The sequence below is a fragment of the Dipodomys merriami genome, unplaced genomic scaffold, assembly GCF_024711535.1.
Source record: "Dipodomys merriami isolate MVZ:Mamm:240054 unplaced genomic scaffold, mDipMer1.0.p SCAF_2, whole genome shotgun sequence".
In the NCBI taxonomy this organism is placed as follows: Eukaryota; Metazoa; Chordata; class Mammalia; order Rodentia; family Heteromyidae; genus Dipodomys; species Dipodomys merriami.
Window position 1 is genome coordinate 40836407 of NW_027203381.1, and position 13439 is coordinate 40849845.

Genomic DNA, 13439 nt, shown 5'->3' on the forward strand with positions numbered 1-13439 from the left:
ATAGAGGAAACTGAAATTTAAAAGATAATTAAGAGAACAGAATTAGTAGTAATAATAATGAAACACCAAGGATGAAATAGGGAGATGGACACACATTGCAAAGACAGAATTTAAGAATTGATAGAAGGGACTGGGAAGGTGGCTCAGTGGTAGAGCGCTTGCTTTGCATGACTGAGGCCCTGGGTTCAATTCCTCAGCACCACATAAGGAAAAAGCCAGAAGTGGCGCTATGGCTCAAGTGGTAGAGCACTAGCCTTGAGCTGAAGAGCTGAGGGACAGCACCCACGCCCAGAGTTCAGGCCCCACGACCGGACCAAAAAAAAACAAAAACAAAGAATTGATAGAAGTTTGTTGCTGACCAGAGGAGGATCATGGCAAAGAATGTAGGGTAAATTTTGGTTTGAGATAATACAGTAGGTTGATGGATTGAGATGGGAATACAGAGGAGGTGGGTTTGGAGAATTTGATGGGAAAGGGTAAGTTCAGTTTTAGCACCTCTAAATGGAAATATTTATCCTAGTGTATGATTGAATATGGGGGTCTGGAGTTCAGGAGATTTAAACTGAGCAAATTTATGGGTTTAGTTCTTTGAAGGTTTAGAAGAGATCATCCTGGACTATGTAAAAGGAGAATTATGATAGATCTGTGAGGAATACCATTGCTTAAGCATGTCCAAAGAGACCAGAGAAGGCATGAAGCAAGGTAAGAAAGTCAGAAGAGGGTAGTAGAAAGCAAGGAAAGAGTTTCAAAAATCAAAGAATGGCAGGATATAGTGGCACACCTGTAATCCTTGCACTTGGGAAACCCTGGTTCAAGTGAGGGAGGAGGTAAGAAAGAACAATAAGGGGGTGAATTTGACCAAAATAAATTATAGGCATGTATAGAAATATCACAATGAGGCCCCTTTGTACAATTAATGCACACTAGTTAAAACTTGAAAGAAGAAAAGAAAAATCAAAGAATAGTCAAGGCAATCACGTCACAAGTGAAGACAAAAGAGGACATTAGAGAAAGAGCTCAATCTGTGGCCTGGTGGAGGCAGCAGTGTAACAGGAATTTTAGAATGTGTCTTCGTCAAGCTTCAGAAAGAGTGATTCTATAATTTCTAGTTATATAAAGATGTTGCTAGTTTTTATTAGTACCCTCAATAGTTGGTCTTAAAAGTTATCTAGCAGATACACATTGTAGGAACCTATCATTTGATGTGTTCTGCTCTTATCTGTGTGGATACACAACTGTTAGTTTCTTTAGCAAGAATTATCAGTTTATAAGATGTAAGATTGAATTTGGTATATCTCATAGAAGCGTGACTCTTACAAAGATAGCCAGTGAGTACAACTGACAGTGATTTTTAGTTGAGCTTGCTAACTTTGTCCAGCAAGGAAGTCTCATACTGTTGGATGGGATCACAGCATATTCCTGCCCAGCCTTAGTCCCTTAAGGTTAATATTGCTCAGGTGATTCTTAAGAGTAGTGACACACAGGCATGTCTTCTTTCTTTGTCATGATTCCTGAATTTTTTGGCAGAAAACGGGATACACTCTTTTGTCTCTTGTCTCCTTCAGCCTCCCTTATCCCCATTACTCTTTTAGTAAAAACAAACAAAAAAATTAGACTACTTGTGGAAGTTGTCAGAAAACATGTTTTTCTTTTGTGTGTGGTTGCATACACACACTGGTCCTGTGGCTTGAGCTCAGGCCTGGGCACCATCCCTGAATTTCATGTGTTCAGGACTAGTGCTCTACCACTTGAGCCACAGCTCCACTTCTGGCTTCTTTTTGGTGTTTAATTGAAGATAAAAGACGCATAGACTTTCTAGGCTGGTGTCAAACTGTGATCCTCAGATCTCAGTCTCCTGAATAGCTAGGATTATAGGTGTGAGCTGCTGGTGCCTGGACACTTTTTCTTTATTATAACTTACCCTTTATTGGTGTCATTAATGTAGATGCTCAGCTCTAGACAGGAAAGAGCCCAGTAAACTGATTCTGTGAATGATTTTTTTTGCTTTCAAAGGCCTTTCTGAAACCATCTTTATCATGGCTTTTCAGTGATGGCAGGGCCTCAGTGTTACAGTAATGTTCTAGAACCAGGGAAACTTAAGATCTATTCTCCATGTTTGTAACGCCAGGAATGTTTGTTCCTGGATGTTGTTCCAGGGCCACATAGTTGAATGTAAAGGTTTGGCCACTAGTTGTTATTTTTTTTCCAAGGTTGCTGCTTGGAACAGTAGAATGCTGGCAGTCTCTTGCTTCTCTTCAGTCTGTCCTATCATTATTGAAGTGACAGCCAAGGTCTTTGGTCTGTATTCTCATGGGTTCTTCAAATTCAGTTCTTTCACTACTCTATTATATAGAGAGAGATCCAACAGGCACATGTCTAGAACAAGGGTTACTTACTTTGGTGATATTCAAGTTTGAACTCAAGGCCTTGTGCTTTCTAGGCAGGGCCTCTAACCTTTGAGCCATTCCTTGTCTTGTTTGCTCCATTAAAAAAAAATGGGGTGGGTGTATAGCACTACTAGGGTTTGAACTCAGGGCCTCAAGCTTGGTAGCCTCGTACTCTTCGACTTGAGCTATACCTCCATCCCAGTTTTTTCCCAGGTTATTTGGAGATAATTATGAACTTTTCTGCCCAGGCTGCTTTTGAACTGCAGTCCTTCCACATTCAGCCTCCTGAGTATCTAGGATTATGGGAGTGAGCCATCTGATTTCTTGTTTATGTTGGTACTAGGATTTGAACTCAGTATCTGTCCTTTAGCTTGCTTGCTTATGGTGGGTGTTCTATCACTTGAGCAATGCTTCCAGTTCAGCATTTTAGTAGTTAATTGGAGATATATTAACTTTTCAGCCTGGCCAGCTTTGAATCATAAGCCTCTAGGTCTTAGCCTCCTGAGTAGCTAAGCAGGCATAAGCTAGCATTGTATGCTTCCTGTTGTATGTGAGATAACAGGTATGCAACACCAAAGCATCTTGAAGTTCTGTAACCTTTCTTTGCCCAGGCTGGCTTGGGGAGTCTATATAGGTAGGAATATAGGCATTAGCCACTGGTGCATGGCCATTTTCTTAAATTAAGTGGGATAAGATTAAATAGCACCTTGCATCATATCTACATAGTTTTAGTAATCCAGAGTTCTGTTCCTGAGGATTCCAAAGTCAGGAAAAATTGCCTTGTGTAAAATAAAAGGTTGGAGATGTACTAAAAAACATTCACAGGGCTGGGAAGGTGGCTCAGTGGTAGAGCGCTTGCCTTACATGCCTGAGGCCCTGGGTTCGATTCCTCAGCACCACATAAGCAAAAAGAAAAAAGCCAGAAGTGGTGCTGTGGCAAGTGGTAGAGCGCTAGCCTTGAGCTGAAGAGCTGAGGGACAGCGCCCAGGCCCAGAGTTCAGGCCCCACGACCGGACCTCCCCCCCCCCCAAAAAAAAAAAAAATTCACAGTACCTCATTTCTAGTTCTGTGAGCTATAGTTTCATGGAAATGTACATTTGAGTCTGTAGCTATTTAACATGTCATTCAACAAACCTTTTTCCTTGGCAGTTAGTTTTGCTGAAGTAGAGGATTTTGCAATCACCTATGATATGGAGACTTCCATCCTGTTTTGGACATTGGTAGAGTCAGGGACTCATTTTTCTTACATAAAGAAAATAAGTTTAAAGAAAACAAACTTTTGGGGGTGGGGAATGGGAGAGAATTTTAATACAGTCACCAAATTAAATGAAAGGATAAAACATACTGTAGACACAACTTATAGAATAAAAACAAAATGTGAGGTAGACTGGTGAAATTCACCAAATTTTGGTTAAGAAAATTTTACAGTAGTAAAGGAACAAGGTGCCCCTTTTCTAAGTCATAAGAAGCCGTTGCATAAATTACAGCCCAAACTGATTGACTACAATGATCCTTGCAATTTTTAGTTTACATTCAGTATTAACCTGTGTGAGCTGTCATAGATGCCGAGGTCCAGCAGGCCTGAAGGTAAGTTTGTGTGGCTGAGTGAATCCATTTGCCTTACCTCAGCATCTTAAGGAAAAAGCATAAAACTGAACACTCCCAAGACAAGCATTAAGAAGTCATGGTGTCCTGAACTTGTGCAATTTCATCCTTAAGAGGACATTCCTGAAGGAATTATACTGAGAAGATATTTTTAAAAGATCCAGACTTAGTAAAACAGGCAGGGAGGGGAGGCAGGGAAGGCAGGCAGATCAGTTGAAATTTCTTCATTGTTGGATGATAGTCTTTGGCTTTATTCCGGTATTTTTCTTCTACACTGTTGAATTGAGAAGTATTTACAAGCCATAATCATTTGAGTACTTTCATCTAGCTTTAAAAATGTTCTTTAGATTTTCAGTCATAAGGCCATCTTCCCCAGGTACAAAAATTGTTTTAGAATTATTTCAAGTATTTTATTTGCCCTATGTAGTGTTATTGAAATATTGCACAGACAGTTGACATATCATCTGCACCAGGCCCTTTTAACCAGACAGGAGGAAGTGAAATACATTCATTCTAAAAAAAAATTGCCTCAGAACATACCTCTTTGCCAAAAGTTTGTACTAAAGCAATATTTTTTAAATCATACATAAGGCAGGTCTTCTTTGAAGGACAGTTTAAAAATGGGGTAAAAGGAATTGTTCATTTCAAGATACACTTAAAGCATTACAAGTAGCTATATTAAAACCAAGAGATTTGCAAACCAGTTTCAGTCTAATACATCTCATCATTTCACTAGCTGTAAACTCTGTGTTATCACAAGACAATAAAGCTGATAGGTTAACACTATTTGTTCTAAGTAAATGCAGGCTTAGATAGGCCCTCTGGGGCCTAAAATAGATTCAAGTAAAAGTGACCATTTTAAGTGGGGATAAAGTGATACACATGTGGACTAATGAGAGTAATCTGAAAATAAGTGATGAGCTTGTAATCTCAGTGTAAACTTCCAATAGACTTGTAAAATACTTTCTGAAACCCTGTTTTTTATTATTTGGTGAGAAATCCATAGAAACGTATGCCTCCTATTGATGTTAGTAAAATACCACCTATAGATTTTAATGAGTCAAAAGACTTCATAGAATCTTCCTCATTCCTCGCAAAAAAACGTGGCTGGGAGAAAAACAGTTCCTTCTCTTTCTAACTGTTTCAGCAGTCTCCATGTTCTCATTGTAAGGCAGCTTATATTCAGTGTGTCTTTTAGAGGAAATTTTGTTTGAGTTCCTGAAAGAAATGAGCTGATTTGACTCCATAACAGAATCCCAGCCTGACACTACTGATGGCCACTGCTTTCTTTCAACCCAAACAGGGTAGGTGCAGGTTTACTGCAAGTGTGGCTTAATTGGCTCAACTACGTACTCCATTATTTGCACAAGAATAATCACTGTGCCATATAGACATGATGTGCTTAAAGACTGGAGACATTTTTAAAGAATGGGAAATCCATAGGGACTAAGCTGAGAAGCTTCATAAATGCGCACAATGCCTGCTCTGCATTTATTGATTTGTTTGTTCGGTTTAAATAGTAAACTTTTAACTCCTGTGGAAATTTTGCCAAAAGTTTCAATACATATAAGATTATAAATCTTAAACTAACACTGCACAGAGAAAGACAAAACTACTAGTTTTTTTAAATACAAATATCTTCTACATTTTATCATTTCATACCCCTGAGAAATACTGTACCAAAGTACAGATCTGAAGAGAAACTGAGGGTCAGGCCTCTAACGTTTGTCTTCAATTAGTTCCACACCAATAGTGTGAGTCTCATTTAACAACATTCAAGCTACCTAATGCTGACAGCTTTTCCTTTAACATAATATAGTAGAAACAAAATCATGCAAACTGTTTGTTCTCCAAAGTCTGTCCTCCTTGGGCTCCCATCCTAAGTAATTGCATAACTACCTACTATGCAGTTCACCTGAACTTAAGGTCCTGTAATTGGAACTGAAGAATGATCCCAAAGACAGATCTGAGGAGTTCTTTGGAGAATAGACAAGTATGTTGCACTTTGCTCCACAGTGATTGTACTTTGAAGAAAAGAAATCCCCAGTAATTGTTTCACTCCCATCCCACCTAGGCATCCCTTTGTTATTTTTGGTCTCTTCAAACATTCATACGTGGCGTCCAGTAAGAAAGTAAAGAGGCTTGTCATCACTGCAGTTAGCAGTTTGAAACTCATCCCGGAGACGGAACTGCCACTCGTCCTCTAGCTCTAAGCGGACAATTGTTTGGCGTAAGGAGCTTCGGTCTTGGCAGATGACACACAGGGTAGCACCTTCAGAAAGCGAGGCAAAGATGGGGCTTAGGATCGGGGATTAAATGACCAAAAAACTCCCAATATATTCCTAAACACTTCTGAGAGCCAACATACAGTAGGTAAATAACTTGTTAGAAATGGGCATTTTAATTTATCTCATAGGTTTACAAGATTTTAAGAGTACGGAGAAAGTGAGGGATCTCAATAGCGCCCTCATGTCATACATAACCAGTGCTGAAACTAATGTTAGGTGTTCCTCTAGAAGTTTCTCAAACTGGGTAATGGTTGGTTGTATAGTTGGAAGGGGGAGTTATTCTGTGAACCGCTGTCTACTATATGCTAGCTTTTACCACATCTGTTCTAGGAGGCAGAACATTCCCCATCTCCAGATGAGAACCCACTGCCTTAGCAGTACTATACACATACATTCCCTCCCTGTCCCTCCCTGTCCTTCTCTTTCTCTCCCTCCCTCCTCCTTGAACTGATCTCAAGGATCCTTCTGTCAGAATAATACCTGGTACAACTCTGATTTTTCTATTGAGAACCATTAATATACACAATCCAGATACTAAATTTACCTTTTAGGAACTTAAATTTCTTAAGAAGATCAGCACCTACAAAAGAGTCACAGAGGTACAAAAGGAGTCCACTGAAAAATACCCCTTCCCAATTGACATTGCTGGAGTGAGGTCTGGAGCTGATGTAGCATATGGCCACCTGAAAACATCAAGCAGAAACAGGTATCAAAAAGGCAGAAAGCACTCTGCACATTAATCAGTATCCTTCTCTGTATTTATGCTGTCAGGTAAAGCAGCCACGTCTTCTTTAGCGTGAAATGGATTGGTTATTCAAGTTTATACCTCTCTTTAGTATGACAAGTTTTTTAAGGTAGCTCTCATTTTTCATAAAGGATTTATGATATTAACAAAGGGAGCTCCTACCTAAGAGTGTACACTTAAAAAAACAACTACAAAAAGGTATTTAGGAAAGCTTAAATGTATTTAGGAAACCTTATTGATGAGCATATAATAGTAAATGTTAAGTAGATGTTAATAGAGTGACTGCGTTGTCCAATATCGAGAGCTTTTGACTCTGAGGAATGGAATTGGCATTTTTTTCATAGATAACTATTAAAGGGTATTGTTACATCAGATTTTTTTCTTTTGGCTCTATTTTATTTTTAGGGATTTTTTTTTTTTTTTTTTTTTTTTTTTTTGAGACAGGGTCACTATGTAGCTTAGGCTGGCCTCAAACTCTTTTTCTTTTTTTTTTTTTTTTGTCGGTTGTGGGGCTTGAACTCTGGGCCTGGGTGCTGTCCCTCAGCTCTTCAGCTCAAGGCGAGTGCTCTACCACTTGAGCTACAGCGCCACTTCCGGTTTTCTAGTGGTTTATTGGAGATAAGAGTCTCACAGACTTTCCTGCCCAGGCTGGCTTTGAACCGTGATCCTCAGATCTCAGCCTCCTGAGTAGCCAGGATTATAGGCGTGAGCAACCAGCACCCAGCTTGCCTCAAACTCTTCAGTTGCCCTTTTGCCTTCTGTGTGCTGGGACTGTAGATGTGCACCACCATGCCTGATCATGAAGTGGCTTTAAGTGTTCCTTCTACCTCTAAAAATCTGTAGTGGATGGCCTAGAATGTAAATTATTGGAACATAAGATGGGAATGTAAAATGTTACTGTTAAATTTGGAGACTCAAGTGTTAGACTAGTTTGTGCATAGATATGTGTCAGTGCATGCAAAGAAAAATCTCTGGGGAAAACATATACATATATATATATATATATATATATATATATATATATATATATATATATATATATATAAATGTTTTGTTCCTTGTAGGTGATTTGTCTACCTTTTTTAATAAAAATCCATTAAAATAGCATATGTTACAGAAAATGATGGAATGAAGCTCTAAAAATAAACCTACGAAAACATGCACCTCCAAGCCTTGGAGTTGCAACTGAACTAAAACTAGTAAAGTCCACTGGGGCAGTGGGTGGGGGAGGGGATGAGGAGATGGATGTGACAGCTATAAAGGTTTCCCCTGGTAGCTATTTATTCAGCAGTCATTGAGCTAAAAATTGTAGGTACTAAAAGTCATAGGTATTAAAAACACTGTGTCTTTTAAAAACTTTTTTTCTTTTTTTGGTGTGATATTGAGGTCTGAATTTAGGGCTTGTACTTGCTTAGTGGGCACTTTGCCATGCTTGTGCCTACACAGTAGTAAGCCTATTTTAGGTGTCCCGACGTAGTTGGATGGTGGCTTCTGGCACCACACCTATTTTCTTTTCATCAAGGTAAAGTCTAGCCAACTTTTCTCTCTGGGTGGCTTAGAACTTTGATTCTCCCAGCTGGGAGGACATGTGTGCACCACTGGGTATAACTGTTGGTTGAGAAGAAAGAAGACAGAAGTGGTACTGTGGCTCAAGTGGTAGAGCACTAACCTTGAGCACAAAGAGGCTGAGGGACAGTGCCCAGGCCCTGAGTTCAAGCCCCACAACTGACAAAGAGAAGAGGGCTCCCTGTGTGTGCCCACAGTGGCCTTGAACTGCAGTCTTTGTGATCTCAGCCTTCAATTAGGACTACAGGTGTGAGCCACCAGCACAGGGATAGAACTCAGCCTTCTGGGGAAAATTCACATTGTCTGAACAGTGGAATAGTGGAAACAGCAGCTTCTGCCTAAGGTCATTGGCGTGGGCTTCTCTGACACTTTTATCTGAGATAAGGTGTAAGTGGTTGCTGGCTCTTTCTGTAGAGGTGAAATCAGGGTTGCCATCAGCTTTTGTTCAGTGACCTTTTGCCTTGTAGGACACTGGCTTCCTTTTATCACCAGTTAAGTTTCTAAATCAAACTAAAGTGGGAAATGGAAGAACATGGGGAAGCATAAGAGTAACCATTCCCATCTTTACCTCTTGTCCAATGTTCAGGTAGCAGTCAATGGCCAGCACAGGACTCTTGAAGTTATGGATGGCTTTGGGGAAGAGTTTATATGAAGCATGCTGAAGGAACTTCTCCAGGAGAAATTGTGCTGGAGCTGCTAGCAGTGTGTGTTCACTGTCAGGAGCACAGATGTACTGAAGGGGCAAGATGGGAGCTAAGCTCTCTGACACCTGAAATCAAAAGAGAGATGATCACAGGAAATGTCCAAGAATAACAGTTGCATCCTAAAAATCTTCACATATAGTAGTTCTGCTTTATCTAAGAGGACTATGTTCTGAGATCTACAGTTGATACTCGAAATTACTGTTTTATACACATGGTGATAGTTTAAATAAATTAGGCACAGTAAGAGATAAAATTATAGCAGGGTACTGTACAATTATGTGAATATGGTCTCCTGGGAGTCAAGAAATTCATATTTTTAGGCCATGACTGAACTAAAGTTGCAGCTAAAGGGGACTCTACTGCATTCGCAATAGCATAGTGACATGCTACAGTCAAATGTTGGTCATTTTGGGTCCCGATACCCTATCCTAAGCCCCAGCAAAGGCATGAAGAGAAAGTAGGCTCTTTTTTTTAGCCAGTCCTGAAGCTTGAACTCAGGGTCTGTATCTTGAGCCTCTCTATGCTTAAGGCTAGCACTCTATCACTTGAGCCACCACACCACTTCTGGCTTTTCCTGTTTATGTGGTACTGAGGAATCGAACCCAGCAGGGCTTCATGCATGCAAGGCAAGCACTCTACCACTGAGCCACATTCCCAGCCCTTATTTATTTATTATTTATTTATTTAATTTATTCATTTATTTTGGGTCTTGTCGTGGGGCCTGAACTCTGGGCCTGGGCACTGTCCCTCAGCTCTTCATGCTCAAGGTTAACACTCTACCACTTGAGTCATAACACCACTTCCGGCTTTATTCTTTTTGCTTATGTGGTGCTGAGGAATCGAACCCAGGGCCTCAGGCATGCAAGGCAAGCGCTCTACCACTGAGCCACCTTCCCAGCCCCCCATTTTTTTTTTAAACATTGCATTGTGAGGTCAATAGAAAGTCTTACTCTTGCTGCTGTTAATCTCATCCCATTCAAATAACTTTTTTAAAAAGCAGGAATTTCAGCAGAAAATTTCTAAGCTCCAGAAAATAGTCTATCTACTGTAAGTGATCTATCAGTACTTCCTTGGATGTGGAAGTCACTCTTCATGAATTGCAGGGTGTGCTATTTCATGTTGTGCCAGACTAGGGCTTGAATTCAGGGCCTGGACACTATCCCTTAGCCTTTTTGTTTAAGGCTGGCCCTCTTCCATTTGAGCCACATCTCTTCGTGGTTTTTTGGTGGTTAATTGAAGAGTCTCATGAACTTTCCTGCCCAGGCTGGCTTTGAACCATGAGCCTTAGATCTCAACCTCCCGAGTACAGCTAGAATTACAGGCATGACCACTGATGTACAGCTTTACAGGTTTTAAAAAATCTGACAAAAGGACTAAGCAAGCAGAGGAGCAGTGGTATTGAACTAGGGGGCCTTTAGATTCGATGCTAAAAGCACTTCTGAGCTAAATGAACACCTTTTAATATGTTGATTTTGTCATTTATCTCATGTATAGCACATGAGTCTGCCATCTTGGAACTAGAAGTCTAAACAAATGGTTGAATTGTCAAAACCTGTGTTTTGGCTGTAGGTGAGTTCTGAGTGACAGAAATGAAACTGCACGGTTTTCATTAACTCCTTTAGGTTATTTTCTAATCAAATAGTCCTTAATGTAGTATCTAATAACATATTCATATGAAGTTATACTTATTTTCAAAAGCACAAGCTGATAAAACTTACCATGATCTTTGGTTTAATGATAAAGTCCCTTTGTCCTCCAACCTGAATGTGTTTCTTCATGAGACTGAAGTTATTAAAGCGGCAGATGAGCAAACCACTACTGTTTGTTCTCAGGTTAAAGTCAACATCTTCACAGAAATACCTAAACCATAATCACAATGATAGGTTTCTTCGACTGCTGTTCATTTCTCAACCATGCATAGAAAAACATGTGGCCTATGTGAGTCTAAAAGAAGCGACCTCATCATGGAGCCAGCCCTTGACACTCACCTGGAAAAACCCCTAACCTGGGCATCACAGCCACTAAAGGAGGAAAAAGTGGGGTGAGCCTGGTCTCAAGCCACTGAGTTTAGACATTCCTGTGCAGAAATAGAACTGTACATTCTTATATTCTGGTAAGAGTGCAAGATGCTACAGTTTTAAATTGGGGCTACTACAGGACAGAATTTTCTGGGAGATTTTAAAACATGGAAGTGGAAGGAGCAGCTATTGTAAGAGCCACAGGTTGGGACTGACACAAAGGTGACTTTATGATCTCTAACATTATTTCTTGACTCAGGTTTACCAGGAATGTGGACAGAGTTTATTTAGGAGTTAACGTCATACCCATGCTCCCATCCCTCTTTTCTGCTTTTCCCCTAAAATCCAGATGTCTGGGTCTTAACATTGGTGGAACATTCTTAAGGGTGATTAGGGGGTTCGCTATGTGTGTTTTGGGGTCCACACACTGATTGATTGAGCAGTTTTTGTGTCTATTTTAGTTCTTGTTGAATACGATAGCCAAAATGTGCTTTGCATCTTATCACATCTACTACTAAGGGTCTAGGAAGTGCCTGGCAAGGTGGTTCACACCTGTAGTCTTAATATTATGGAGGCTGATACCAGAAGGTCACAAGTTCAAGCTAGCCTGAGGTTATCTTGTAAGACCCTGTCTAGTTGGAAAGGTGAGGGAAGGGGCCTACACTGTGAACTTGAAACCTGTTTTCACATCCTCCTTTAGTATACATAATTAACAGAACTGGGAACCTTTGTGTTTCTAATCTCTGGCTATCTCTGATAACTCCAAAGAATCAGAGACCCAGGAAATAAAAACACTGCCGAGGCTATAGATAGGCAGCAACTGTCTGTACTGAGTCCAGGATGGTCTATATACAAGGCTTGACTTACCTGTTAAAGTCATACTGTACATTCTGAGTCAAGTCTATGTTGAGGAGAATGAAGTCATGCACATGGCACCTAGAGAACGGGGTCTTTAGGCTTTGAGAAGTCAGCTTGCTGCTCCATTTTTGTATTCCCAGGATTGCGTAGTGGATGATCTTTGGTGTGGCTTCAATATGCTGCAAGACACTCTTCAAGGACACATTCTTACTTGAAACTCCTGCTTCCACTGGCTGGCTATAAAATATATAGTTTATATTAAATGTTAAATATTACCAAACGAGATCATTATGAAGGACCAAGGCTATCCCAGGAATACTGCAAAATATGGGATCCACTGATTTACTTTGTCTTAGTCTGAAACAGAGTAGCATGTAGTGCCCAGTATTCGTGCTGCCTTTTGGGGCTGGGGTTTATCACCTTGTCCACTGGATTTTTTATTTTCTCTGTCTTAAACAGGGATGACCAAAGAAGTAACCAGAAGTCAAGCACAAAAGTGCCAGTTCTGGTAGTTATATATAAAAGGATATGTGAAAACTCCACTAGATTCAAGTCATCAGTGAAACAAAGCTAGAAAATTATGTTTGAACAGAGCAGGAATAGGATGGCTAGTGTTTTAGTGGCACAGTGTTTTATCAGTGGCTAGTGTTTTAGTGGCACAGTGTTTTATCAGTGGCTAGTGTTTTAGTGGCACAGTGTTTTGGTCCTACTATGGTGTAGGGCTTTGCAGTGTGGTATTTCTTGATCTTTTTAGGGCCTCTGAATACCCCCAAACCATGTGACATACCTAAATATTCTCATCTCCCAGGGTACCACAGCTTCAGAAAAACCACCACTGCTTTTGTCCCAGCCATAATTTCATAGTGCAGGACTTGGATCATGGTAAAATAACTTCCAGTTTAAAAGCAGAACTAATTCCACAAACCAGTCTCCTGATTCAGATGTCAGAGCCTCATAGTGTCAACAGATAGCTAATGAACACTATAATGCAAAAATGGTCCAGGGTTTAATGGCACACCAAATATCTAAGTTTTTAAAAGTCCCTAGAGCGGGGCACCGGTGGTTCATGCCTGTAATCCTGGCTACTCAAGAGGCTGAGATCTGAGGGTCATGGTTCAAAGCCAGCCTGGGCAGGAAAGTCCATGAAACTCTTAATCTCCAATAAACTACCAGAAAACTAGAAGTGGCGCTGTAGCTCAAGTGGTAGAGCACTCGCCTTGAGCTGAAGAGCTGAGGGACAGCGCCCAGGCCCAGAGTTCAAGACCCAC

General features: G+C 40.4%; 1 protein-coding gene across 4 annotated transcripts in view; it reads right to left on the reverse strand.

Moving 5' to 3' along the window:
* Window positions 1-4377: 4377 nt before the first annotated feature.
* Greb1l (GREB1 like retinoic acid receptor coactivator) overlaps window positions 4378-13439 on the reverse strand; it is a 258809-nt gene continuing 249747 nt past the window's right edge. For all 4 annotated transcript variants that reach the window (XM_070029460.1, XM_070029459.1, XM_070029463.1 and 1 more), the window contains 5 exons: window positions 12181-12408; window positions 11014-11155; window positions 9160-9360; window positions 6825-6963; window positions 4378-6264 (listed from right to left, as the gene is read on the reverse strand). In XM_070029460.1, the coding sequence (XP_069885561.1) occupies window positions 6101-6264; window positions 6825-6963; window positions 9160-9360; window positions 11014-11155; window positions 12181-12408 (874 nt within the window). In that variant the 3' untranslated portion in view covers window positions 4378-6100. The remainder of the gene's footprint in view (window positions 6265-6824; window positions 6964-9159; window positions 9361-11013; window positions 11156-12180; window positions 12409-13439) is intronic.